Source organism: Enoplosus armatus, chromosome 9, assembly GCF_043641665.1.
Source record: "Enoplosus armatus isolate fEnoArm2 chromosome 9, fEnoArm2.hap1, whole genome shotgun sequence".
Taxonomy (NCBI): domain Eukaryota; kingdom Metazoa; phylum Chordata; class Actinopteri; order Centrarchiformes; family Enoplosidae; genus Enoplosus; species Enoplosus armatus.
The window spans coordinates 25294181-25318177 of NC_092188.1; the positions used below are offsets into that span (position 1 = coordinate 25294181).

Sequence of the window (23997 nt, forward strand, 5' to 3'; positions counted from 1 at the left end):
ATCCCACGAGGTCAGGCGGCACACCGAATGTCAAAGATTCGACTTCACAGCAGAGCGGGGGAGTTCTTAACATAAAACACCTTCATCCCGACGTATTAGACATAAGCCTCCGTCGTAATTCGTCAGTCTTTCCACAGGCCGACCACTGACCTATTTGATAATCATTACAAAGTCAAATCAACTAAACATATGTATGTAAGAGTTAAAACACAAATTGCACGAGAATTTTGGACTCAACTGTTTTAGTCAATATTTGAGAAACTGGAATGAATGGGACACTGACAGGTGCTCCAGGTCACGGATCCAGAGAGTCCATCTTCTGTTTTGTTGTTCCATGTATGTTCAAATGTATAACGACTTCTCTCAACTTGAATAATTAATTTCTAGACTTAAAATAGAGTTGTTGCAGCGGTGACGCATTTCTGTAGGCCAACCCGGAAGTTAGCGTCGCCCTGGTTCCCTCCACTAAAAGCCAATGGGGATTGTTCCATGGGATTTTTGGATTATTGCAGAAAATAAACTCAGTGGCAAAACAAACAGTTTATGATACTCACACGTTTTGTTCAGCGAGATAATCTTCACTAATGAATACCACTTTTAGGATTTTTGAAGCGTAAATGGAATCACCAGAAGTAAAAAGCTAACGTTGGGTTATAAAGGAACTACAGCACGGTCGCATTACTTCAACGTCACCACCTCTAAGCTTCACTTTTAAAGAGAATATAGATAGATATAGATATATAGACAGATATAGAGTATAAACACAACAAGGCTGTAAAGGCGGACTGGTGAGTAGACGACTTTCCGTGTTCGGCATGAAGACGTTTAATGTCCGCGACAACCTCTGTAGTCTCATTTAGCCGCTCGTTAGCAGCCACCTTTTTTAAGACACATAAAAAGCTTCAAAATTCACGTGTAGGGGTATCTTCTGACGCATTTTATGTCGTGGATTTCTTCAGCTTGTGTGTAACCACAGACCTGATTTCAGGCATCTGACCAAAAACCCATCGACTTCCAGACGAGGGAACCGGAAGTGTAAAAATGCTGACTCATATCTGGGTTTTAGTACTCATTCCTGCAGCACCTCTATAATAATAACTCACTAATACTGATACTGTGTGTGTGTGTATGTGTGTGTGTGTGTGTGTGTGTGTGTGTGTGTGTGTGTGTGTGTTCGTGTTCCAGACCCTTGTGCTGAGGTTGAGTGCAGGGTAAAGGAGCACTGCGAGGTGTCAGAAGGCCAAGGAGAGTGTGTGCCTGATTCCAAGGCTTTATGCTGGGCTTTCGGTGACCCGCACTACTCCACATTTGACGGCTTGAGATACTCATTCCAGGGAACCTGCACCTACGTCCTCCTCAACACCACAGGTTTGCAATTATCTAAGAGAGAGATATCTGTTAGGAGGCCAAGTCATACACGCATTTTTAACTTGTACATATTTTTTGTCAAGCAATTATTTTTTTTTTTGTTGTGATTGGTCAAAGAGGAGTCAACGTTAAAGGTGAAGTGGCCTCATTCACTAATACATGCGCAGAAATGTTACTTATCTTACTTCACGGCACGACGCGCACCAGACAATTTTGTTCATACCACCATGCAGATGTTGGTGAATAAGAATCCTTCCAAATTGACAGGCAATCAGCATACTGCCACGCCCCCATTTCTCTATACTGTATATAAGGAAATACGTTTGCCTAGAGGTCTTGGATGTTAAAAAAAAAAAAAAAAAACCCCACCAGGCTTGGGCTGCAGTATCTTCCAGCAAGGCTAGATATGCCATCTTAACACCTGCTTGGAGGTAAATCCAAATCTTTTAAAGACCCTGCACGCCTGTTAAAAGGCTACCAATTAACACTGGCTACATGTGCCACAATTTCATGGCTCTAGAAATTGGCGAAAACCCAAAACTGTTACATTTCAACGTGGACGTTCTCATATCCTCCATTACGAGCGAGGACCAGGACACTCAGTTTTTATAGCTGAATGATTTAATGACAATAAATGGCTATTATATACATTTGGCCAGTGCATTAGTAAATGAACGGTTTGAGACGTTGTTGTCTATTAAAGCTCTTTTTTTTAATGAACGCAGTTTTAATATGCTATGCATTCAGTTAAAAGGGGTGTGTTTACATTTTCTAAGACAGCCTAGCCTTCATCGTTTGTGCCTACGCACAGTATTTATTTTATTATATTTGTGTGTAAAACATTCGCATGCGCTGTTTGCGAATGAGGCCCAATGTGCAATGCTGCAGTTAGTGTTGACTTAAAACCGGTGCAACAGTCTGCAGGAGCACCAGAACGTCCATAAATCTCAGAGGCAGATTTTTCAAAACCTGGACAAAATACAAACAACGCTATCTGCATTGGAAGATACCGCCTGAGTTGAGTTTTGGTGCAGAACTTGACGCACTGCGTCCTCCGCTGTGAGTCATTTCCTTCCAAATAGCCAAACATTAACATGAATTGTTCTGACTTCCTCAGGTCTTGATCCCTCCCTGCCAGAAGTAACTATTACCACCAAGAATGAGCTCCGTGGGAACTCTGAAGGCTCCTTCGTGCGTTCAATCAGCGTGGAGATGTTGGGCCACCGTATAACCGTCCCAAGAGGTGACGAACACGTCCTATTGGTGGGTCTTACTTCGGAACACAGACTCAACACCGCCAACCTGTAAACACAATTACAGGAAAATTCAGATGAAATGTTTTTAACCCGGTCCTACTGAAGTACTTCCCAATAGTAACGCTGACATTTTACTGTCCATCTTACGGCTATTACTGAGATCTAGGGCGATGTTGCACAAGTGGTTGGATATATCGCAATGTTGACAGGTTTGTTTCTTCTACATTCACATCCACAACATAGATATATGCATACCCGCTGTAATGTTTAATGTGTTACGTTATACTGAGCTCTTCACACATTCAACAAAAATCCTGATGCTAATTTTGTTACTTTCTAATTACAATTCCCTTGGGATTATTGTTTGGGAAAACAGGACAACTCACATTGGGCGTGATGTTGGGGTGAAAACTAGTGCATCCGTTGTGAAAACCTAATGGCGTAGTGATATATGTACAGTGATATATATATATATACGTGGTGTCAATTTTGGAGCTAAATCGTTTGCAAATGTGTGTGGAAAGTTGTAAAAAAAAGTGTGTTCGAGGATCTCCAAATGTATACGCACACATTCAGAGTTTCTGTTTCTCTCTCAAATAATCGATATTTGGACGACTGCTGATGTCACATTGTTGCCAAAGCCCAATCACATATTGAATCTTTTTTTTTTGTGCATTTCACTGCTCCCAATAGACAGATTGGGACAGATGAAGTTCTGTCCCAATAGCTCGCAGATGATAGTGACAAACTAAGCAGCCTGTCCTTGCTGGCCAAGTTTGTCTGGGTTTACCTGTTTCGATGGCCTGGCTGTGGTCACTGAGTCTGGACAATGTTTTCTTCATATATCACGGAGATATAAGGCTAGTGTATGGGTGCAATTTAGGGCCATGTTATGTTGAGTTGGTCATTTTACCGGTGGTTTTGCTCGATCAGCACGGAGCCACATAGAGGGAATTTATGTCTCTGCCGTGGAAATCAGCCAGAGGATAAAAGATTGTTTTCGGAGCAAAATCATAATTAACCGTGAGTTATAAATGCATTGAACGCGTGTGGAATGTGTTTCGGGTGTATCACCTGACACATTTCATTCTGAAAATGTAAAGAATTTGGCCAAATATTACAAAAGCTGTTGGGACTGGCACTAACAGAAAGTGCAAGCAGAGGAAGGAATTTGGCTTGAACATGCAAAAACAACTGGGATGGTCCTTGAGTCACTGAGTGTCAGGACCCGCTTCTGTGTGTTTCTCTTGGCTTCTTAAAGTTAGGTAGTGAAGTGAATGAGGTGTTGCCAGAGGACGGTAAAGTTCAGAGGGACCATCTGCAGAAATCTGATCGTAAGGTTTTAACTGGATGTTTAAAAATGTGTATAGTCTGAGGGGATATTTCATGACCATACAGCAGCCTTGAATATTTTCAGCCAGGTTTGAATGGGGATATTGTTTTGTTATGATATTTTGATGGCGTTCATTGCTCATCGCTGCCCTTTCTTTTACTTCTGTCACGACCAATTCTTTCACAATCATAGTGAACTTTTCCTGTTGATATCATTCTAATTAATGGAAGATCCATCCCACCAGTCAGCGTACAATAAACATTTGGTTTCAGTACCACACACTCTTCTCTTTCCCTCTCCAGGTGGATGGTATTAAGACAGAACTGCCTCTCCTTCTTGAAGAAGGCAGCATCTCCGTGACAGAATCTGGAATACAAGGCAAACTCCAGAGTGACATTGGTATTGAAGTCACTTTTGATTGGGCTGCACTTGTCCTGGTGTCCATCAGTAGCAGTTACTACGGTAATGTAGTTGGGCTCTGTGGCAACTACAATGGCAACACGGAGGATGAGCTGACAGCCGCCGGAGGCAGCGCAGCTGCTAACGTGACAGACTGGGCAGGGTCATGGAGCATCGCCGACGACGATCCATTCTGCTACCACCACTGTGAGGGGGTGTGTCCTCAGTGCTCCGACGAGGACCGCGTAAGGTATGGTTATATAATGTCGAGTTTTATATGAACTCCAATAATAACCTATATTTTCTGTTATGTTTAATGTGTTCTGCTGCATGGTGGCGCAGTGATTACGGGAGGTAGAGCAGGGTAGAGCGGGTTGGGGGGTAGAAACAACTGAAGCAGAAATCTCAACCTGCAGGTGGCGCTAGATCGAAAGTCAGGGAATCACCAAAGTCGGTAGCATTCATCCCGTGGGGACCACAAGGGTCTGTATACAATTTCACGGTAATCTGTCAGAGAGTTGTTGAGATATTTCAGTCTGGACCAAAGGGGTGCTCTTACTCTTTAAGTAAGCACAGGATTTCCGTCATATTTGTGGTGCTCTGTGACCCTCTACCGTTCCTTTAATGCCCCCATCGGGCCATAATTTCCATTTGTAAACTAGTAAGATATAACAAGGGGTAGATTGCCATTGGATTCACTCAGAGAGAGAGGAGCGCACACTGGTGTTCCTCAGAGGATTCTTTTTTTTATTTTGGACACTTCATGAGCTTTCCACTTGTGCCACATATCCAGAGGTTTTCCCTGCATGTGTGGTAACTCGGTCAGGCCAAGAAAGTAAGCCGAAGAACAGGAAGGAACTGTAAGAGAGGTTGAAAATGCAGATTTTGAGGAAACATCTCACCTGATCTGGCAGGCGTTGGCTTTTTTGAGTTGGGGGATGCGGAGGTTACAGCAGAAACCCAAAGGCCTTAATCACAGCTTGCCGACGTTCCTTTGGATAGAACTTCAGTCGATGAGGCTCGTGTTGCAGATAACGACTGTAAGGTTCAAGATGCTGAATCAGATGCGTTAGCAGCCACCCTTTATGGGGGCTGAGGGGGTCCCTTTAAATAGGCAGTCTTTGGTGGAGAACCAGAGAAGGATGTTTTTTTCTGGTAACTAAGCGGAGACCTGCTGGTTGTCCAGAGTTATTGCCGAGAGGTGTTACGCCTGGCTCACATGAGGCGAGGAAAACTCTAGACAAAGTCAGCAGGCACTATTAGAAAACACAAGAAGAAGTTCTGTCAAGTAGTAGGACAGCAAAGAAGATCTCCACCAGTGGCCCCTTTGCATCCTTTTCCTGCCGAGCAGGAGCCATTTATATATTTATATATTTATATGGGGTCATTACCAAAGCCCGAACATGGAAATGAGGAAATAATCATACTGGATTCTGCTGTATATCCAGAGGCTATTCCGCTACATAGCATTAAGCCTAAAGTTAAGTTATTTTGCTGGTCTTTATCAGCAGATTATGGCCACAGATCACCCCAAACAGGGTCCGAGCATCAAGCAAGCATCAAATGCAAGTAGATTCTTCGCTTGGCGAGTAACTCTCCAAAGGCTATCCGCCACACTGGCGAGTAAATGTTTGAACCAAAATAGACATGTAATAAAACACTACGCTGAAAGTCTCTACCGCATTTTGCTGTCATTTACAGTCTCGTTTGTGGAAGCCTATCCCAAAAAGTCCTGACATTTGCCATTTGAGGCTATCCAACAGAATCTCTCCGTTTTAGCCCGTTCAAGCTAGTATTTGGCCATGAGGTTAGCAGAGCTAAAAGCCTACCGTGTCATGTTTCACAAACCTGTCAACCTGGTGGCCCTAGAGGAAAAGTATGGGAATCAACAAAGTTAACCTATGGGCGCCACGAATGTCTGCACAAACTTTTATGGCAATCCATCCAAGTGGTGGACTGACCGACTGACATCGCCATCCCTTAGAGCCACAAAGCTAGCTAGCATGTCTGTCAAAAACAAAACTAATGCCTAACTATCATAAGTATTTTCATATGAGGAAGCTGACAATGCATATTAATATTATATCATTAACATTGATATCTTTTCTCTTTTGTTCCCGTTCAGGTACACTGGTCCAGGGTTCTGCGGGATTCTGAGTGATAAGGCGGGACCTTTCGCTGGTTGTCATGGGAGCCTGCCGGTAGCAGACTTTGTGTCAGACTGCTTGTATGATGTCTGCATCAATGAAGGACGGCAGGAAGTACTGTGTGAAGCCCTAAACAGTTACCTGGTAGAGTGCCAGGAAGCTGGAGCGTCCGTGTTGCCATGGAGACAACTGACCGACTGTCGTGAGTTAAATACAGTACATTTATGTAGACTGAAACACTAAAGTCACTCGCTCATGTGAATCTGCCATGGTGTGCAGTATTTTCAGATCCTTCCGTCTTCAGATAGCATAGCTTCCGAGGTAGCTCAGAGTATTGGGTCGCTTTCTTCAGCTGTACAGTCCAATCTTAGAAATCAGGTTATGTACTTCGATCAGCATCAAATTGTTGCCCCCTTACATGTTTACTTACATTTAAAAAAACATTGTCAAACTCTGGTCTGTCGCAACCTGACGATCACTCACACGTTCACACAAACTTAGGGTGGGGTTATGCTCGAGCAGAACTAGTTTGTAAGACATGTCATAAATCAAAGTGTTTATAGTTGTTAGAGAACCGAGTGAGACTGTCCCTGAACAGGTCTGTTTGATCTTGGGTTCAAGATATTTTAGAGAAACCTCGGAATTGATGACCTAGATCGGCAGCATAGATTCCTCACACAGGGAGTGGTTACACCATGCGTTCAGTCCTCAGGAACCACCTCAAAGGGTTAAGGTCATCAACTGGGTCAGTTCACCAGAGAGGGTATTAAAAAAAATCCTCCAGACCCTTCCCTTTAGCAGTGGGTCCTTTGGGTGCCTTTAAATACCTGTACAGTAGACACTTCCTCCAGACTGTGAGCATCAACATAACATCTCCCCCTCTCTCTGGCTGTCCTTTCTAATCTCTTCCTCACTCTTGTTGTGCCTCCAGCTGTTGTATGTCCGGACCACAGCCACTACCAGTTGTGTGGCTCAGCCTGTCCACCCACCTGTGGTCCTCAGCCCGAGATGTGCCCTAAAGTCTGTGTGGAAGGCTGTTTCTGTGACCCGGGATATGTGCGCAGTGGAAAAGAGTTAGTACAACATTTTCATCCATTCGTATAAGGGTATATTATTGACAAATGTCTTCGGGCGGCATGGTGGCACAGTGGTGAGGGAGGTAGAGCAGGTTGGGGGATTCAATCCTAATCGATTTCGAAGTGTCCCTGATCAAGACACTCCCGATGGACCCCAGCACCTCGCGTGGCAGCTCGGTGTGTGAATGGGTGAATGAGACCGGATCTGTAAAGCCCTTTGGGAACCTTTGAGGTTGAAAAGCGTCGTACAAGCGAAGTCCATCTTCCTCACAGCACTCCTCCCTGCGCTCAGATTGACCATCGATTGTTACTGTTGTCCAGCTAGAAACAAGGCTAGAAACCACGAAGGCAACTTCATTCATAATGTCATCACAAGAAGGTATCATAACGGCACTACATCATCTCCAGGAGAAATAAGCATGTGAATGGTTGTCAGGTCACTGTGCTCATTTAACAGAGTATTGCTGTGTCGCTGTTTTGTTTCTTAATCCCTTCAACTACCAGGGTTCTGTCTCTTTTTTGCTGTGGCATACGTTTCCTCTTGGCGTTCGTTGGTTTCACGTTTTTGTCGTATTCCTTTGCGCAATACTATGTTCATCTTAGATAACCCGTACTGGGGATCGTCATTGGCACTCACCAAATTCAAGCTGAGTCATTCTGTGTTCGCATTCAGTGTTAGGACCTCTTCTTCGTTTTACCCCGCTGTGCTCCGTTTGCGTCAGCTGTCATACACAGTTGGAGTTTGAAAATGTCCACCACTGTCCGATACTCTGCCTTTCAAAATGTTTACAAGTCAGTTATATTTTTTACGTGTTTTACATTGCTATTTTGTTGAAAGACCTGTTGTATCTCCTCAGTTGCCGAGCGCATCTTGCCGAAATTGAAATTGTTTGAATAGGTTCAGATTTCTATCTCCGTACAATATTCACATGCCATTGAAAGAGGGTCATTCCTCTGTCCCCGGTGTGGGGATCTTTATCCTGACATGTGTAGGTGCATTGCTATTGTTTTGGCAAAGCAAGGAAACACAAAGAATTGATTTGGCTGCCATTGTAGTGTGCAATTAGGGACCCAGACCACCAAAGCAAAGTACCAAGTGACGAGATAAGCTGTATTACCTGATGTTGCAGAGGTTGCAGGACCTTCGTTATTTCAGCTCTGGTTGTGTATTTTTCTCTCAGGTGTGTTGTCAGGGAGAAGAGCTGTGGCTGTAACCATGACGGCCACTATTACCTGCCAGGTGCGGAGTTCTGGGCCGACTCACAGTGCGAGAAGAGGTGTGTGTGTGACGCGGCAACGCAAAAGGTGCAATGTGAGAAGACTGGGTGTCAAACCGACGAGCAGTGCCGTGTTGTGGACGGCATACAAGACTGTTACCCAGTCAGCTTCAAGACTTGCAGCGCACACGGAGACCCACACTTCACCACCTTTGACGGGCGCAAGTTCGACTTCCAGGGCAACTGTGTCTACAGGCTGGCCGGCGTGTGTGGAGGCTCTAAAGCTCTGAAGCACTTTGAGGTGAGCCGAGTGAAAAGCGGGACAGGACAGTCGCAGACCAGGAAGTTCTCCACATGTCCAGTGCTGCCAGTTTTTCGGGATCCCCAGAGCAAATTGTCAATAATCAGAACATGGTGTCTCCCTGCTTCCTGTCAAACATCCTAACCCTAAAATACAATTTTAAATGTATGCCTTTTACTTGAACTGTAGTATTTTTTATACGGTGTTATTTCTGCTTTTAGTGCAGTCAAAGATCTGAATACACAGCAGACTAACATTGTTAGTCAGGAGAATTACTCTTATTAATCCTAATGAAATGACCTATTTATATTTTACCTCTCCCGCCTTCTGTCTGTCCTCTCCACTCTTGTTTTTTGGTGAATTGTAGGTAAACCTGGAGAATAACAATCGGGGCAACAAAAGAGTGTCATATGCTAAAGTGGTGACTGTCAAAGTCTTCAACAACACATACACACTTTCACGGGACTACCCAGGCAGAGTGCTGGTGAGCGACGTGCACGCACACACACACACACACACACACACATACACACACACGCTATAGTGCGTGAAAAGAGTGAAAATGTGAAGTGAACATGTAACACACATAGCATAAGCCCTGTGTGATACTCCTATCATATCCATACAGCAGCATGGAACAAAACGGGTTCAGTCACTTAACCTAAATACTAAAATATTCCATAAGTTACTTATATTTTTATGTGTTGTCACACTTCTTAGTTTTGATTTATCATGTTGTAACATACATTTTATCGTAGCTACTCAACAGTGAGATTATGACATTTTTCTCAGAATGGTGTTTTAGGCCTGTCAGTGTCTCTCACACCCACCTATAGGATTGACACTGCCAAGTGAAATAATATATTTAAAAAATATATATAAATATATAAACAAATAAATGAAGCCTCTACTGTGTAAGCCCGCGCTTTATGAATCACTGCTAATGATCTCTAACGATCTATGAGAGCAATATCCCTAAAATGATTCAACCGTTCTTCTATTGATGGGGGCAATGGCACAGTCATTGTTGAATAAAAATTAGGTGGTGCTGTTCAGGAACTGAATATTTTCAAGGCACTTGTGGGGCCATTTTATGCCTCCACTACCCAAGTCAAGGTCCTGGATTTGAACCAAGGATCTTCATAGTCCGCACCTAGCAGGGCTCCTTTTGAACTGGGTGGGTTTTGTAAACTTTTGAGTGCAGTATTGCTAAAATTGTGATCATAAACCCCCGCCCACTCTGATCAATCACTTTCGCCTGCCATGCAAAGGTGCCGGCCTCCATCGGCAGCAACCTAGGGTTCAGTGTCTCGCTCAAGGACACTTCGACAAGTCTCTAAGATAAAATGAAAGGTAAAAAAAAAAAAAGTTTATGTGTATGTGTGTGTTTTCTGCAGGTGGACGGGCGTGAAACCTCCCTACCGTTCTCATCCAGTCAATCACTGGTCCAGGTTTACCGCAGACACAGACTGGCTGTCCTTGAGACCCACTTTCTTAAGGTATAAACATGCACACCCACACATATACAGTCATTTATATAAGACTATACAAGCGTTAGGCTCGGCTAGTTTCCACATGCTACGCTAAACACATTACAGAGCTGCGGTACCTCTCGACTGAACACAAAGAGCTGAAAATGGGGTCAACATTCTCATCTACCTCCCCAAATATTATCCAAAATGCTTCATTTTTTTCCTCCGTTAAAGGTCTCCTTTGACTTTGCGAGTGCCGTGAGGGTGGAGCTGGCGTCCAGTTATCACAATTCAACCTGCGGCCTTTGCGGAGACTTCAACGGTGACCCTGCCGACGACCTGAGGCTGACCAACGGGAAGCCGGCGTCCAACGCCAACGAGTTCGGAGTGAGCCAGTGGCTGGCCAACGTGGACGGCTGCTCCCACGAGTGTAAGCAGCTGATGCAGTAGCCGTAGCTGTCTTGTCTGTTTTTTTTTGGACTGGCAGTGGCAGCTCGTACGTGATAAAGATTATGTAGCCGACTACTCTGAGGTGATTCACGTTTTGCCTCCGGCTAACACCGTGACGTAATCATGACGTCTGCACTGAAAAGGGCCTGCGGGGTGTAAACCTCCTAAGTTTAGAGTGTATAACTGACACACAGTCATTTGTTATCACATAGTGTAGTTTTAGAGGCATTACAAGGTGCGTTCAAGACATTCGTGTGATATATAACGCTGTTGGCGTTTTTCCCGCTGGCAGGCAAGGACTGCGCTCAGCCCCTCCCGCCTGACTTCAAACTGCCCAGCTACACGTCAGTCTGCGACATCATAACAGCGGAGGACGGGCCCCTGGCCGACTGTGTGGGCCGAGCCGATTCCAAACAGTACCGCGACGACTGCGTCTACGACATGGTGCTCAACAGCGGCAAACAGGAGTCGGCCTGTGACATCATCAGCGACTACGTGGAAGAGTGTCAGCGAGGAGGAGGCAGCGTGAAGCCATGGAGGACGAAGAGCCTCTGCTGTAAGTGCTTTTGCAATGTGTGTGTGTGTCCAACAGAAACAACTCCACACGCCTTTATGTACTGTACATACACACAGAAAGCGTGTACTCACATCCAGAAAGATGTCTGCTCACAGTTGTGACAAGATGAAGTTGTATTTTTGTGATTAATAATCTGTGTGTGTGTGTGTGTGTGTGTGTGTGTGTGTGTGTGTGTGTGTGTGTCAGGGATGCAGTGTGCAGCCAACAGTATGTACAGTGTCGCAGCTCCTGGCTGCCCAATCAGCTGCAACTCCATGTCTTCACCCGCCAAGTGTAAGACTCCACCCAGCGAGGGCTGTGCGTGTAAACCCGGTTACCTGCTGAGTCAGGTAATCCTCCACACTGCCCCGCCTTCTTCAACTAACGTGGGACTTTTTTTCCTCTTGCTACTGCTACTCCCTCTCCTCACTGAAATCAGTCTTTCGTCTAGAGCTGTCCCGAGCCGATCCTAACAGAGCGCTATCGAGGCCATTCCCAGTGTATGTTTTAACGGATTGGTGTGGCCAAAAGAAAGCCGATCGCATTCCGATCACACTCCACAGTGTTCGGTCCACCTCAGCCCGCGAGTGCTGCAGCAGTTTCCCGAGTCACATTCTCTAGTCAAACTACATTCATATCACGTCAGTAATTTCAACTTCAAATTTTCGAAACCAGGACCATCAGCGTTTCGGGGTCAAGAAGGGTCGTGAAAAATGCAGTGGGCCAAAATTGAGAAAGCTACCGTTGTCATTTCAGTGTGTCCGATGCACAAGTATCAGACTCGGTATCAAACCCCGGTCGTTATGGTAAGGACTCTACCAGGTGAGCTACCGTTGCGCCCCCAGATACCCAATGTTAAAGGGCTTGGACCTCGTCGGTACATCCCTACTTGCTGCCAGTTCTTCAAAAATGTTCCACTGCTCACTCCCCATTTTGCAATACTCATACTATGTTCTACCTCATTGGGGGAACCATGGCTGTGAGGTTATGAGTCCACATTCCCCCAGTGCAAGTCCACCCCACCACCCCCAAGAAATGTTTGACAGGCCACACTGTTTGTTACAATTGCTAATATAATTTCTGTGGACTTGGATCTCCCAACACGGTTGTCCAAGTGTCAAATGCGAGGAATGTCACTCTAATGGACGGATACTCAGTTTTTAGTATATTTTAGCACTAAATATTAAAGTACTTAAATACTTAGTACTAAAGTATTACGTACTAATATAACCACTAAAAGACTTAAAAAACTGTTTGGATGTTAAAAGGTTGTTAAAAGGTTGTTAAAACGCGAGGATCATGTCCTCTTTGTTCTTCCATGGGAGCTAAGACTTGGACGGGGTGGGGGGTTTGGGAGTTAAACAGAGGGATCACCTTGTTTCTGGTTAGCCTGGCGTTGGAACCTGGATTCTGAAGGAGCCACGGCCTCTGGTTGTTTACACTGGAAAATGTAAATAGGACTGTAAATGCTTTATCTGTGCTGCCTATCAGAGTAATTCACGCGACGTTGTCCTGACCGTTGAACTTTGACCTCCTAGGATCGCTGCGTGCACCTGGCTGACTGCGGCTGCCACGTCAACGGGCAGTACATCGAGTCTGGTCGGAAGCTCTACACTGGCTCTGGCTGCCTGCACCTGTGCGAGTGCCGTGGAGGGGTTTTGGCCTGCAAGGACACGCCCTGCAAAGGATGGCAAAGATGTGGAGTGCAGAAGGGAGTGAGGGGTTGCTATGCTAAATCAATACTCCACTTCCTCCTTCACGGCAGAAAAGGATAGAACGGGACAAACACGCGCAGAGCTTCATCTCCTTTTCAGGGAGAATATATATCCAGCGATGCAAACAATCAGTTATACTTCTAGGTCCTTCTGCGGAAACGGTCCAAATGTATTCAGGTACTTTCTTATTAAAACCAATCAAATGTGTAGCATATAGTGTCGCTACTGATACAGCTAAAAACCCATTTATCAGTTTATTAGGTGCACCTGGCTAAAACGAATGCGCCTTCATACAGGTTCTGCTGTTGTCGAAACTGAGACGTGTTGATTCGTGTTGCGTTATACTGGCAGGCGTTGATATCAGAGGGTGGGCTAAGTAACAGCAACAGTGGTCATTGTATCACATGACTTTGTATCTTCCAAAAATAAAAGCGTTTGCACTTTGTAATGTTTTGTTTTTCCAGTCCTTCATAGGATCGCCAGTTTCTGCTCCTCTGTTGTAACTGCGGAGGGTTCCTTTGTCTGTTCCTCCACCACACACAATACATGCAGCAGCCTGTACTAACCAAGTATTTCTAATGATCATTAAAAGGTATTCCAGCAGTCTGTGGTGTCTGTGAATGATACAGTTTATAGTTTACAGATATAGTTGTTTTGTTATAGATGTTTCCATATCCATCCACGTAATCCACTTGATACACCTGTTACTCCACTATACTTGACAGATGCAGTTGCTAGTGTCGCAGATGAAGAGTTAACATGCAAAATATGATCAGATTGTAAAACAGCCACGAGAGCGTAAGTGAGGTCCAACACTGACGCAGGACGACAAGGCCCGGCTCACAGTCGGCGTTCCAATTCATTTCCAACATGTGGGATGGGGGTCGAGGTCAGGACTCTGTGCAGGCTAGCCGAATTGTTCCACACCAAACTGGGAAAACAGGTCCTTTATGGGTCAGATCTTTATGGACCTGGCTTTGTGTACGAGGGCATTGTCACGTTGAAACGGGCAGAAGTGTGCTTCCTACTTTGTGCTATGGCCCTTTCCTAAGATATTGTTTGCTGTAGCATTAAGATTTGCTGAAACTAAAGGGCCTAGACCGAACCATGACAACAACAAAAGCTGTCCAAACACTTTTGACCTCCAAGACCTTTTAACTCTGAATACTTCTTCCGGGGAAGGAACTTCTTAAAAAGATTTTGGGTCTCTAATCCATGCAGCGTGATGTTCGTTCGGCATCAGACTCACCACCGTAGACTCCAGGGGCAGTCATGATGACCTGCGAGACCACCAAACCACACATGGCTTCGCATTACGACTCAGGCAACCACCAGGGCTGCACGGGGGAGGGAGGTCCGCACAGTAACAACTTAAGTAAATGAATCATTTATTGAGGACAACTCGACAAATTAGGAGATGTAAAGTCAGTTGTTGGTAATGAATGATGAGCGTTGGGTGCTATGAAACTGTACAGACTAACCTAAACTATGTGTAGGAAGGGAGAGTTTATCCCAGCACAATTGCAATGCCTCAATGTCAAAAGAATTTCCTATGGAAAAAACAACAACTTAGCGCCCACCATGCATGTAAACACAATGGACCTTGTGGCAAAAGCCAGAGAACTACAAGCAGCTAGAGTGAAGAACATCGAGGATTTCCTGCGAGGCCCGAGCGCCCAAGTTCATATGAGAGACCAGAGATTACGTGTGGATACACGCCAAGGCATCGGAGAATTTACTACTTGGGGTCATCGGCCTATGTAACGTGGTGGCGATGTGTCGCAAAAGGCAACCATGCCCAGCCGAGAGAGCCCTGGCCGTTATCATCACAGGTGGTTTCTACAGTCCTTCAGATTGTGTTTCGGGGAGTAGTCGCAGAGGTCGAGTCAGACCACCAGATCACCACCATTCGGTTCGCCAGGAGGGTCTGCACCTAATGCCGGAGACGGTGCAAGAAGACTTGCCGAAGACTTTCCATTCCTAGACTCTCCCAGTCACCACAAGGGGTGCTGCCGAAAATGCACTTCAAGACATTGGCCATCACTCGCGCAGAAACCAGGACGGGGGTGCCATTCTGGGAAGTTTCGAAATGACTCAACAGCTCAACAAGCCGTTATCTGCTTGGTGCAGCAGAGTGATTTCTTGCATCATCATCATCATCTTCATGTATTTATCATTATACACATCTAAAAAGGTGCCGCCTGGACCAAGATAGTGGTCAGACTGGGAGGGTTTCCTTGAGGAGGTCTGTAGGTGCAAACCTACAGCCAAACCGGGTCCTGGTTCTGGGCGCGCCTGCGAGCGACCTAATCTCATTCCACGCAGCGCAACAGCAAACTGAGAGGCTGGGCATCTTGGTGCCGTTTGTCGGCTTTCTAGAACATCCCAAGGCAAACTGTTTTGAGGCAGAAAGATTCCCGGCTCTGGTGCCTTTCATGCGGGGCTACTTTGAGATCGTCAAACGGAGCGACACAGTTCAAGTTTTGGAGATGCAGTTTTGAAATGTCACTTTTTTGGAGAAACCTAACCAGGTTGTTAAAAAGCTTTTCTACAAATAACCCCCCACAAGACACAGACGTATGATAGACAGATTGATATATTTATTATATATTTAAGGGTAAGGAGACAGAAACAGACGTGTTGATCTTGCTGTTGATTTTCTGCTGATCGTCATTGTTTAAATAAAATACAATACAGAAATGTTAAACGTCTGGTGTTTTCTTATTGTCAACAAATCCCACGAGAAGACCAAAACCGACAATGTGTTTGTGGTCTTTCAATACTTCCTGACCTGCCTGTGGCAGATTGTAAAAGGGACAGAGGTATTCTACTGTTTACCTGGCAATCGCTGTAATGGAGTATGAAATAACTAAGGCTGTGATAACTTTCCAGAATTGTAAAATCCTCATCTCATAGTATAATAAGCAGCTGTGCTGTGTTTTGGGGTCTTATCACTCAAGCCAATGTTTTTGTATTTCATCCTCCTTTCATTATACCTGAAAACAGTTTAGCCGCTTGAGGCAGAGGCCCCCCAGCTGTTCCACCTACAGTACAGGGTCAGTCAATGACAGTACTGTAGCTGCACTAACTGCGAACTGCTAATTTGTAAGCACAAGGTACAATGAATCGAAATCTTTAGATTCCCTCTGCATGGAGAAGTGTTTCTGTTCATGGTCACGGACTAATCAATGTAATTTGGGTAAACGGTGAGTCTACAGTGTCTCAGCTAGTTCGTATCCCTGCCATATGAAAATTGCAGTATGGACCTCAGACTTGAGAGGAAGGAAGCACTGATGAGCTGGCTCATGCTGGCAGGAGATACGGGCAGCGTCAAGTCAAAGCAGAGGGCACCAGTGGGGTGTTTTTTTTTGACGGGTGACAGTAGTTTGTGTTCCCCCAGTATTCAAGGAGATTCAAGGGCCTGGGATGCTAGCTTATCCGGAGGGCAGGTCCCCTCCAGGATCACTGTCATCGGAGCCCCTCATTGCGCCAACATCCTGCAGGCCGACCAAGGTCGTGTCCGGTTGAACGTCCTCCTCGTCTGACTGCACCAGAGGCTCATCTCTCTCCTCGCTGGCCACTGCCTCTTCTTGCCCCCATACTGCATCCTGGTTGAACAGCTGGTTGTTTGCGGGAGGGGCTTCGTTCATTTGGCTTCTCAAAGATTCAGAAGAGTAGGACTCGAGGTCTGGACCTGTTGGAAGAGACAACTCTCATTTCACTGAGTAGCAAAAGCTTCACTCTCAGTGGAGGAGTTCAACATCTGAGTCTGTTTGGGGGGGGGGGGGGGGGGGTTCACACCGGAGGCAAACAAAAAGTTACACAGCCAAGCATCTAGAGTACAAATACACAACTTGCTTTGCCCGTGGGGGGGGGGGACACCTGGCCGGGTGGAGACGCGTCGGCCATCTTTATATACAGTGTATGGTTTGAACACACACGTTAGCCCTGACGACTTCAGAAGCCTGCAGAGCGGCGATGGCTGCCCACATGATGCGGCTTTAAAGACTTTACCTGACGTCAGCGAAGATCCAGTGCTGATGTCATCACCAGTGGAGTTGAGGAAGTCATCCAAAGCCTCCTGGTCTGATATGTTACTGATCGTTATCTGATCCAGAACGCACACATCAGCGCCTGTTGGCTCTACACACACACACACACGATCTTTACCAGCTTCCACAAAGAAGATAATAGTGATCAATAATGCTTTTTCCTCACAATTGACTATTTCCCATAGAATGTGAAACAAAGAAATGTCTTTCATAAAACTTTATCACACAAAAGCTATTGAAATGTATATAATAAAAGTAATATGTTATCTATCTATAATGTACAGTAGACCTAGGACACAGTTTTACAGCAGAAACAGAACAATACATCAATGATACCAAGAGGCAGATGCAAAAAAAAAACTAAAACTGTGTGTGTGTGTGCACACACCCAGGCAGATAATCAAAACACACACGCTTTTTTTGTTAGATTCATAAAAGTGTGTGTTCACATGGTTAATTTCTACTGATGATTTTATTGGCTGATAATTATAGCAGGTAAAAAAACGTCCCCGCTATGAATAATGGTGACTTACCCCTGTGCTGTAGGAACCCGGTGGACAGGTACTGCTTCACGTCCTGGTTAAAGGCTTCTCCGTAGACTCTCTGTCGTTCTCTGAGTGTCTGCTGCCTGGCCTGCTCCAGCTCTGCCACTTTCTGAGTGTGCTCAGAGTTCAGTTCCACTACAAACAAACAAACAAACAAACAAACAAAAAAGACATTTTTAGAATACCCTCTGATCTCCACAGTGTTTCCCCCACTGGCAACTTTACAATCAATATTCTAGTCACAGGCACAGGACATGGGACTGGGAGTTACACCAACATACAACCTCATTACACAAAGTAGTAATGTAGTCATGAGCAGTAATCACATATGTGTGTGGCACACCAGTAACGCCTGATGACAGCAGCTCACCTTCCAGCGCCTCCACCTCCCTCCTGTTCCAAGGCAAACATCAGACAAGTTCCCATTAGAACCCAAACAGACAAGTTAGCATTATGTCTTTCTGTTTATCTGATTAAACAAACAAGACACTGTAAGAAAGACTGTGGCTTTTTTTTTTTTTTTCCTAAATTAAAAAGGTGACATGAGTCAAAAAAGACATCGAGACAGAGCAAACCAAGACACACGCATGGTAGAAAACAGTGACACTAAGTTGAATTTGGCATGTTAATCTGGCGCGTGTGCAGTGCCAGTGCAGGGAGGCGAGTGCAATCCAGCCCCACAGCTTGGACAACTGGGGGGGGTTGCTGCTGACCTGTGGGGGAGGGTGCCGAGCCACGTGGACTCTTCCCACCCTTCCCACATTGGGCAGCGCCTCAGAGCCTGCAGAGCCTGCTAACACTACCTATATGGGTTTCTACGCTAATGTACCACCTGGTGTTCAATAACTGAAACTGCAGGTGAGGATGAAATGAAAACAAACTACATTATGGCTCCAACACCGTCTTTAAGTACCTGACAGTTTTTGACACTGGGTGTAAAGCATCTGTTGCACTATGTCACACTCAAATGACTGTGTGAATAACAACATCAGCATCTCATACCTCTTCTTTTTCTTATAGACCTCGAGCTGGTTGACATGATGCTGTTTGGACATCTGCTGTTCACACTGACAACACAGGGTCTCCAGGTAGACCAGTCTGCTCTCCATCTCCTCAAAGTCGCCTTCCAAATGAGCTGGAGAAAATACGAGACGTATATATCTGTTGATGATGAAAGAGCTGTGCAGTTTGGCGCAGAAATGCGCAAAAGTTCACAGCGCGAGGTGTACATGTGCAATGTGATGCACTGGGTCAGGTGAGTCACTCATCATTCCCTCTTCAGACCTCCATACCTATGTTAGCAGTGATGGCGTCGAGTTCACGGATGAAGGCCGGCAAGCTTTGCAGTTGCTCCTGGAGTTGTGTCAGAGCTGTTCTTCTCCTCTCCCAATGGGCCGAGAGCATCACTATTTCCCCATCTGCTGCCTAGCGCACACACACACACACACACACACACACACACACACACACACACACACACACACACACACACACACACACACACACACACACACACACACACACACACACACACACACACACACACACACACACACACACACACACACAGAGAGAGGGGTGGAGGTACCGCTGTAAACAACACGATCACCAGTAACAAACTCACAGCTCCAAAACAATCAACCAGCCAACGACTGCAAGTCTTTTTTACTTGTGAAGCAGCTACACTTTTCTGCAGCCTTAAGTGGCCTCGCATAGCCAGGCCAGTCTCCAGACTTTGGAGACAGGTCTGGCTCAACCCATCGCCGTTCTGGGACCGGGGGGGAAGAAAACGCTCTGGCTTGTTCGTTTTTCTTTAAACCAATCACAATCGTCTTGGGCGGCGCAACTTTTACTGTTAAAAAAGAACTTGATCTTCGGTGTCCTAGAGGTGATGTCTACCTATAACTTTAGCTCTGGAGGAGCTCACTGGATCCTGGACCATGGACTGCTCTGAACACAGTTTTTTCAACGTCATTTTGTCCGTCTGATGTCAGAGAGGCACGGATGTCCTTACATGGTACCTCTGCTCCAGACACAGACGAGATGTTTATGTTTATGTCAGTGTTGCTTAGTAACCTTAGGTTTACAGTTTGCCTTTGGGAATTCTTCCAAAGACACCCGGAACTTGGCCCGGAGAGACCGGAGCTCAAGCGGCTTGTGTCAGACAGAGGGTGAACAGGGGCCACAATAAGATAAAGAAGGACTTATTTGATCTGTGAATCATGCAAAGCCGCTCTAGTGGAATCACAAACTGAAAATATAGAGCTGGAAATGAGCAGAATAGGTCCCCTTTAAGACCGAAGCTTACTGCAGTTTGGGCAGATGTTTACCTCCAACCTCTCACAAAAGGACTGGCCACGTTGTTTCTGTTAAAAAAAACAACAACAACGCAACAGCACGACTGAACAACTACATGGGTGGCACGGTGGCACTGTCGCATGGGAGGTAGAGCAGGTTGGGGGTTCGATCCCCAGCTGATTTGGTCTAAAAAAGGCAGGTAAAAAGTGAAAATTTCCCATCACAATTTTTTCTCAAGGTCCACTGTGACGTCTTCACGTGTCTCAAGCCCAAAGATATTCAGTTTACAATGACATAAAAAAGGGAAAAGCAACAGATCCTCAAGAAGCTTAACAGTTACTTCAATGGTTAACTGATCAACGATCAATGAATTAATCCCTTCAGCTTTAGCTTATTTTGTTAAAAACTTGCATGTGTGTTTCTCTAAAATCATCAATCGATTTGTGTGTGTGTGCTTGAGTAATCGTTAACGGTATCTAAAGGATCTCAGGAGAGAGAAGTTGTGATCCTACCTCTGCAGCCTGAGCACAGTCTTTGGTTCTTTTATGGAGCAGAAACCAGCTCTCCTCGTACCTACGGAAACAAATGTTACGCATCCATGAACGTCTCGTCATCACCCTCTACATACATAAAAAGCTGTTTGGAGATTGACAGAGTGTGTGTGTGTGTGTGTGTGTGTGTGTGTGTGTGTGTGAGTGCGTTCGCAGAGACCTGCTGAGGATTTCCAGTCCAGCACTGAAATGAGGAAGGCTTTCTTCAAACCTGAACAACAAACAGGGCAGCGGCATGATCAGTGGTGTCACTTAGAGGGTGACAGGGAATAGGGGGGGGGGGGACAGAGGGGGATGACATGCAGCAAAGGAACCTAACCCGGGCCGCTGCATTAAGGACCCAGCCCATATGGTACATGCATTACCCGGTGAGCTCCCGGGGCGCCCATGTTAATAACTTTTTTTAACAGAAATGGTATTCAGACTGCCTGTCACAGCAGGTTGTGTTGACACTGTATATAAAGATGGCAGACAAGTCTCCACCGCAGACTGTATATAAAGATGGCCGACACGTCTCAACCATAGACAGTATATAAACATGGCCGACAAGTCTCCATCGCAGACTGTATATAAAGATGGCCGACGCGTCTCGACCACAGACTGTATATAAAGATGGCCGACGTATTTGACGTGTACTTTAATTTTTTTAGTTTGACCCATGTCCCAACCGCTAACATGGAGGGGCCGGGGCATATTACCTATACTACAGCCAGCCACCAGGGGGCGATGGAGATGTTTTGGCTTCACTTTCAGGGAGCTGTCATGTCGTCCATCTTTATATACAGTCTATGGTTGACGCCAGCAGTGGATGAAGCGGTCAGGCTCAAGGAGGCCTGGCACCAGACCAGAAAGCAGCTGCTGTGGTCACCAAAACAAGTGCAGATGAGTCGTTTTGAGAAGTAAATGATAAAACAATCCAGTGACTGTAATAATGCCACCTGTTTCCATGAGAAGTCATATACAGGGCATGACTGGAAGCTGAACTGTTTGTTACTGTCAGTTTGGATTTGACTGCTGACCACTGCGGAAGAATGTTCATGACATGACATCAGAAGTAATACCTTTATATCACAATAAACTGTTTTCTGCTCACCTGGGTCTCCTCCTGATTTTGGTTTCTCTTGATTTGTCTCCGAGGGTCTTGAAGCTGGAGGGAGAGAGAGAGAGAGAGAGAGAGAAAGAGAGAGAATATAATAATGAATATAGCAACGGACTGACTTTATATAGCGTGGACTGGAGTTCAATATGTTACTCAAAGACAGTTGGACACTTGATATGTAGACTGTGGTCCCCAGGAAGACTAGCGACTAGTTAACTGTGTGGAAGCTAATGGGGATCTAAATAAAGAATAAATAAAGATTAAAGGGGGAGTCACTCTGCCTCCTGAGTCACAGCCAACCAAACATTTTTGGGGGGAGTTTTTCCCTCATTCGAGTCAAAGGTCTAAGGACAGAGGGTGTTGTATGCTGTACAGACTGTAAAGCCCCCTGAGGCGAATTGTGATTTGTGATATTGGACTATTAGAAATAAAATGGACTTGACTTATTTGGTTTTAATGTGTCTTTATTGATCCTTTTATTGCAGACCAGATGTTAGGTCCGTGTATCCTGCCGCTGTTCTGCCCTCTGAGTAGTTCCTTCCTGTCTCCTAAGTGGGCGTGGTCACCTCCCCGCCCCTTTATTTTTCCGCTCCTTTTATTCGTCTAATAATATTCTCCCCCCACCCTCCAAAAACAGTTAAATAATAACGTTAATAGGGTTATTAAGCAAAGAAACACACGTTTCCTTTCAGTTTTGACTTCAGCACCAGCAGCGAGAAGCAATATCTGCGTTGTCGGGTCTCGCGAGAGTGTGTCGCTGAGACAGACACAGGTCTCGAACAAAGTAAATTTCCTCTGGATCTGTCCGTCTGAAAAATACCATTGTAGTGTCAGAATGTTCGGAGGATTTCTGGCTTGTTTACTTCGGTGCCGATGGGGCGAAAGGATCGGTCATAATCTGTGCTCACGTTCACTTCTCCCATTGGAACGAGCAGACTCAGGACCTGCCGCTAGGCGAAACCCACGTGACCACTGATACAGGAACTGACTCTCATCTCTGTTGTGATTTGTGCTACTAGGCTATTAGAAATAAAACTGGCTTGACTTCATTGGTTTTAACGTGTCTTTATGGGCCCTGTTGTTGCAGAACGGATGTTGGGTCTGTGTATCCCGTCGCTGCTGTGCCCTCCGAGTAGCCCACGGTTGTTGAAGAAAATAAAACCTCATCACATGATTGTCAGCTGAAACCAATAACGGAACAGCCAGGGCCGAGCTATTTGGGGCGTAGTGAAGTTGAAAATCACTTTAACAATAAATGTAACCAACGTTAACGGACGCTAGCTTAACAATATAACGTCCTCAATATATTAACGTTGAAGCTATCCATAAAGACCAGTACAGAAGCTAACTGTTGTAGCTGCTAATCAGATTTCTGCAGTGGGGAATTGTGATGGCTTCATCGTTAGCTCCATGTACATGTTGTGCTGCCTGACATGGTCTAATGCACACATCTAAGCTCATCATATAACGTCACCGTAATGTCAATTGGTTATATTTGAAGCGGGAGGTTTGCCACTGCTAGCTAGCTAGCTAGCTAGCTAGCTAACTAACTAAAGCAGAGATGAATTTTAACGTCATGTCAGAAAGCAGACCAACCCCGTCGTGAAATCCTGCTGGACCAGGTGAAGTCTTTCTCTGAAGTTTTCAAACATGATTCCTCTCAGTTTCAGTTTCTTCTGAGCTGATCTTTCTCACCCGAAAAACACCAGCTATCAACACTGAGCTGTTTTCACTCAGTGATGCTCTGGCTTAGCCAGCTGTACTGTGTTTTGCGCCACGAGCTCCTATTTGTCCTGCACGCTGTCTCCCAGGCGTCTGCAGAACCTGTTGACTCCTACTCAGCAGCCCGAGAAAGTCTGCCTCTAAGGCAGTACTCAGGGTAAACATCAGACTGTCAGTCTTCTACTGTTTGTAATGGGACCAAGCACCAACTTCCGGGTCTGAAAAGTGAAGCCAATGCGGAAGTGCCTTAAACCTGCACTCTTTCTAATGGCCAGCAGGGGGCGACTCCACTGGTTCCAAAAAGAAGTCTGGTTGTATAGAGGTCTATGAGAAAATGACCCTGCTTCTCACTTTATTGATTTATTAATATCTGGATGACGTCTTGCTCCTTTTGCGTTTGGATGCGCTTATTTTATTTATTATTATGTTGTGAACAGTTA

The 23997-nt window shown here is 45.4% G+C and overlaps 2 protein-coding genes across 2 annotated transcripts in view; one reads left to right on the forward strand and one right to left on the reverse strand.

Moving 5' to 3' along the window:
* The window catches only part of LOC139289959 (IgGFc-binding protein-like), a 33527-nt gene extending 19631 nt beyond the window's left edge, over window positions 1-13896 (forward strand). Inside the window, exons 25-36 of the mRNA XM_070911631.1 lie at window positions 1186-1368; window positions 2486-2631; window positions 4260-4606; window positions 6482-6705; window positions 7435-7576; window positions 8761-9097; window positions 9465-9581; window positions 10495-10596; window positions 10804-10999; window positions 11312-11575; window positions 11783-11925; window positions 13114-13896. Coding sequence (XP_070767732.1) covers window positions 1186-1368; window positions 2486-2631; window positions 4260-4606; window positions 6482-6705; window positions 7435-7576; window positions 8761-9097; window positions 9465-9581; window positions 10495-10596; window positions 10804-10999; window positions 11312-11575; window positions 11783-11925; window positions 13114-13350 — 2438 coding nt within the window. The 3' untranslated portion in view covers window positions 13351-13896. The remainder of the gene's footprint in view (window positions 1-1185; window positions 1369-2485; window positions 2632-4259; window positions 4607-6481; window positions 6706-7434; window positions 7577-8760; window positions 9098-9464; window positions 9582-10494; window positions 10597-10803; window positions 11000-11311; window positions 11576-11782; window positions 11926-13113) is intronic.
* Window positions 13897-15870: 1974 nt separating this feature from the next.
* On the reverse strand, window positions 15871-23641 carry dtnbp1a (dystrobrevin binding protein 1a). The gene is made up of 10 exons (XM_070911698.1): window positions 23432-23641; window positions 21830-21883; window positions 20897-20947; window positions 20698-20758; window positions 19180-19312; window positions 18890-19022; window positions 18258-18280; window positions 17876-18022; window positions 17305-17433; window positions 15871-16984 (listed from the first exon to the last, which is right to left on the reverse strand). Exons 1-10 carry the CDS (start codon window positions 23485-23487, stop codon window positions 16725-16727), a joined length of 1047 nt encoding a protein of 348 aa, XP_070767799.1. The 5' UTR covers window positions 23488-23641; the 3' UTR covers window positions 15871-16724.
* Between the last annotated feature and the right edge of the window lie 356 nt (window positions 23642-23997).